General features: G+C 39.6%; 1 protein-coding gene across 1 annotated transcript; it reads right to left on the minus strand.

The window, feature by feature from the left end:
• Positions 1 to 424: 424 nt before the first annotated feature.
• Positions 425 to 1,893, minus strand: LOC112452614 (the record flags this gene model as incomplete). Its single annotated transcript, XM_025012904.1, has 2 exons — positions 1,381 to 1,893; positions 425 to 1,234 (listed from the first exon to the last, which is right to left on the minus strand). Coding segments are annotated over exons 1-2 (1,323 nt in total), but the record flags the coding sequence as incomplete, so codon positions are not given.
• Between the last annotated feature and the right edge of the window lie 2,659 nt (positions 1,894 to 4,552).

The raw sequence follows: 4,552 nt of genomic DNA on the forward strand, positions 1-4,552 counted from the left end.
ACCGCCTTGAGAGCGGCTATACGCACATGGCATGTAACGAAACAGTTAAAAAAGCTTTTTTTCTTAAATAAAGAAAAAGAACATTTTTTAATAAACGTTTATCAAGTAGACATTTTAAAATTTTAATTTCATAAAAAACATTTCTGGAAACCGGTATGTCGTACATTGGACCTATTTTTGCCGTCAATAAAACGTCAGAAAATGACGTTGTTGGGATGTGACTTAGAACCGTGAAAAATACGTCATTTTTACGTTAAACTTTAGGAATAAATGACGTAACATACGTCATAAAATTACGTAAGAATTACGTCATTATGACGACTGTCTGCTACCTGGGAGGTGTTCTAAAAGACGAGATGCGTGATCCTATAGTTGTGCGCACAATAATATGTGCCCGTGTTTGAGCATCATTCAATCCAGTTACTTGAAGGTTAACCCTTCTTCCCTTCAATTGCAACGTTTGATACATGCGTGTAGTTAAAAAGCTGTTTTGAGAGCACTCGTCAAGGAGTGCTCGAGCTAGATGCTCCTGTCCACTAGAATCATAAATTTTGATTATCGCAGTAGCTAGTAATACTTGCTTGACTTTAGGTTCCGAACGAACATTCAAATTGCAAGTCGTTGTCGATGAGCTCACGTTAGCTTCTTGTTTACTTCCGTTAGACGAGGCATCCTTTGTGTCGATCGCGTTTGGCTGTGTCGGAGACTCGAGCGCGTTTGTCTTCAAATGGAGCAGCGTGTGATGTCGCCTTTGACAGATTCGGCAGCCTCCGGATTTGCAATCTATCGCACGATGTGAACTGCCTAAACAATTAATGCAGAGATTTAATTTACGCGCTGCCGTTATTCTTTGATTTACCGGCAGGTCCGTTAGCTTTTTGCACTTGAACACTGAATGTTCCGCTTGACAGATGCCACACGTAACCTTTGATGTAGCTACAAAGGCCTTACTGGACCTTTCCGGTTTCGCGCGCGCACTTGTCGCAATTGCCTCTAACACGCGCACTCGTTCTTCTAGCACTGTCATGATTTCCTCGAAGGTTTGTATTCTGTCGGTCGGAGCCTTTGATTCGATCTCCTTCCTTGACGCTGCATCGAGTTTAGTCGTAATATGATACGTGAGAAACGCATCCCACTTGTCAACCGGTTGCTTGAGAGCCCTCAAGGCATGATAGTTTCGCCGCACTCCGTCAATCAGAGTCTGCAAGGATGATGCGGAGTCTTCTTGTGTTATCTTCAAATCATATAGAAATTCTTGATGTGTTTCTTTATAATGCGAGCTTTGTTATCGTAATGCTGCGTCAGCTGCTGCCACGCGACGGCATAGTTTTCGGCGGTGAGCGGAAGTTCGACGTATTGCCTCGCCGATCCCGCGCTTACGTATGACTTTAAGTAATAGAACCGCTGTGTGTCGTTCAATCGCACATTGTTTTGGATAAGCTCCGTAAAAATATTCTTGAAAGTCAACCAGTTCTCCCATTCACCGTCGAATGGGGTTAGTTTGATCTCGGGAAGTTTGACAGATGCAGTCGTCGGTGTGTTTGATGACTCGCTTCGTTGCGCGGCGTTGGATGGCGCTGCGGCTGCGGTCGCCTGTTGCGCCGCTCGAGTTCGTGCTTGCAACAAGCGGAGGGACGACTCGGTCTTAAGATGGCCGTCTTCGAAATCGCCCCGTTCCTTCTGTTGCTCGTCGGCAGATAAGCCATCTTGTTCGTCGATTTGGTCCTGTATCTGCGAGAAATCCTTGAGATGTCGATCCAGTGCGCTTAAAAACGTATCGATCTCGTGTTTCGTTGATTCGGAAATGACGCACGTTTGGATCCATCGGTTTATGGAAGTAACGCGCCCTTTTATGTACGCCCGCTTTCTTACGAGCTTCTCGAACGCCGACATTTTGCTTGACCGTTACGTGAGGCCAACAACGACGCGACCTTTCGGCTTGACGGAATTATGCTCGTCTAATCACGCGAAAACTGTTCTCACCGCGCACGTATACTCGTCTTTCGTCTTTGTACACTCGGTCGTTCGCGACTCGAAAACCGATTTGCACGAGAAAACCGCGCCTCGCCCAGATCCGGCTCGAAGGACCAATGTTTTGTTAGTTAGTGTGGATCTGGTAAGGCAAGGGTGATTTTTGGAAGCACTACACTTCTTGCTGAGTACAAAAACTTTATTTATACAAGAAATCGCTTTGACTGATATCGCGAGGCGTATACTGGTAGGAAATCTTACGTGAGACGAACTACTTTCGCGTTGCGTACCGCTCGGAATCTTTGGTAAGACTAACTGTTCCCCTTAAGTGGCAACTCAGAGCTCCATCTCGCGGAGAGAAACAAACTAAAAACAAAACTATGCGACTCTAAAACTATTCGATTGCAATCAGGCCCTAAGGAGATTCCAGGCGATGGCAATTTGTCTTGATATTTATACATTTGTTCGCATAAATATGGAGACAATAAAAAAATTCTCGCGCGCGGGTTCTTACTAAATGTTGGGCCATCAATTTTTACGATTGGTCCATATTGATCCCGTAGCATTCGCATTAGTCGGATCGGAACGTTGCAATGATATTCACGCAACGGAAATGCCAATAATTGATTTTTATGTAAATGAAAGATCAAGGGAATGAAAAAATATATTTAAATACTCGATTTACATTTGTTTCATGGATAACTAGATAACGGATCTAATTAAGATTATATTCTGTTAAGTTTTACCGTTAATTGTTTCTATTCAAATTCAAATTTATATCTAAAATTTCAGCAAGATTGGTTGTATTTTATCCTTCGAAATAATGTCAGAATCGAAAAATAAAAAAATATATTTACACTTTATATATCTATATTTTATAATTATCTGTATTCATTATTTTTAATGAAAGGACGAAATAATTAATGGCAAAAATATGTCACATAAATAAGGCAGGTTTTGTGTGTAGGATTTGTGATTCTTTTAAAACATACAAAATTTGATATCTCTTCGGATTGGATTAATCGCACAACCTGGTCCAAATTCCGGGTAAATTACGTAAATGTTTTGACCAAAAAACGGACGAATTAACTTAATTTTGACAGAACCGGCAACGTGTTATACGGAAATGCATAATAAATATTTAGCAGAGAAATGAGGGACAATAATTTCTTCTGGATATTGATTAACTCTTAGAAGTTTTAAATTTTCATCTTTATCGTCATCATCAGTGTCTTGAAAAAATATATCCCAAAATAAAAAATATAACCAATTACTTTATTATTTATTTTGTCCTGTAATTTAAGTGATTTTATTTATTAATATTTTATTCTGAGTTGTCGTTGCCATAACTCACTTTAGCCTCAACATTTATTAAATTTTATTAAGGTTAAATATTAGAGTTAAGTGCATAAAAATACTAAAATAGAATAAGAAGAAGTGCATAGGAGTACCTATATACTTAAATTTTTGCGTGCAAACGAACATACATCTGCAAGCTTGGCCTTCTAATCCAGAGTGGATCGAAGAGCTCAATTTACTCTAAAAATATTAATAACGAACGCAGATGAGATAACACGGAGTAGATGAAATAAATGTTAATTGCCGAACAATCTTTGGATGTTTATTATTGGTTTATAATAAATTGGCTGCATTTATAAAATACAACGGTGGAGTGCAATGGACTGAGCATTCACTAGCCTGGAGTTAATTCTTAGTGATATTTTTTTTTAAATCTGCAAGCCAAACCTGAGCAGCAGATTCTGCAAAATTTTTGGTATCAGAAAGGCAACAAATTTCACGCGGAAACTGTTCCCTGGTAACCATTCCTTTGCAATTCTGCTGTAAAACTGCACGAAAAGTCGTGCATTAACTTTCGGGCAGATAATGCGTTTTCTATTTCCAACTTTGACTATTTTTCTGTTGGCAGAAACTTGCTCTCGTCGTAGTGCAACAGAATTGTGGAAGATATGTGTATGCATTTACATATAGCAGAATAGTGCAAGAAATGTGGCAGATGCTTGCACAAATCGCAGTGCAACATAATCGCGCCAGATTTGTAGCAGCGCCTACTGCTACCCATAGAACACAAAATATTTTTAAAATATTTTTTAGACAGATTAAAATAATTTACAAAAATATTTTTTATATTTATAGCACCGCAGTGGTGTTGGGTAAGCCTTGCGTTGTATTGCTAGCGAAGATTGTCGCAAATGTCATGATTTTGCTTCGGGCTTCGCCGGAGGCCTGCTTATATTAGATCCCAACTGAAATTTACTTGCGAGTTAGTTTTACTATTATGCGCCGCCTAGCGGCATTGTTGCAAACTAGCACATACAGCAGAATTCAACAAGAATTACGGCAGATGCTTGCGTAAGAAGTAGAGCAGCAGAAATACAAATAATTTTGGCAGAAATAAACAAAACAAGGCAAATGAGAGCTCGTTCGCGACGATAGACGGGCGACAGTAATAAAATATTACAAATTCAACAAATTGAATAAAATATATATAATAAAGTAAACGTTTCGGTCTTTGGTTTGGACCCTCCTCAGTACATATAGCTGGTCGAGTGAAATGCAGTGG

Source organism: Temnothorax curvispinosus, unplaced genomic scaffold (assembly GCF_003070985.1).
Source record: "Temnothorax curvispinosus isolate PA1 unplaced genomic scaffold, ASM307098v1 QBEX01003525.1, whole genome shotgun sequence".
NCBI classification, from domain to species: Eukaryota; Metazoa; Arthropoda; class Insecta; order Hymenoptera; family Formicidae; genus Temnothorax; species Temnothorax curvispinosus.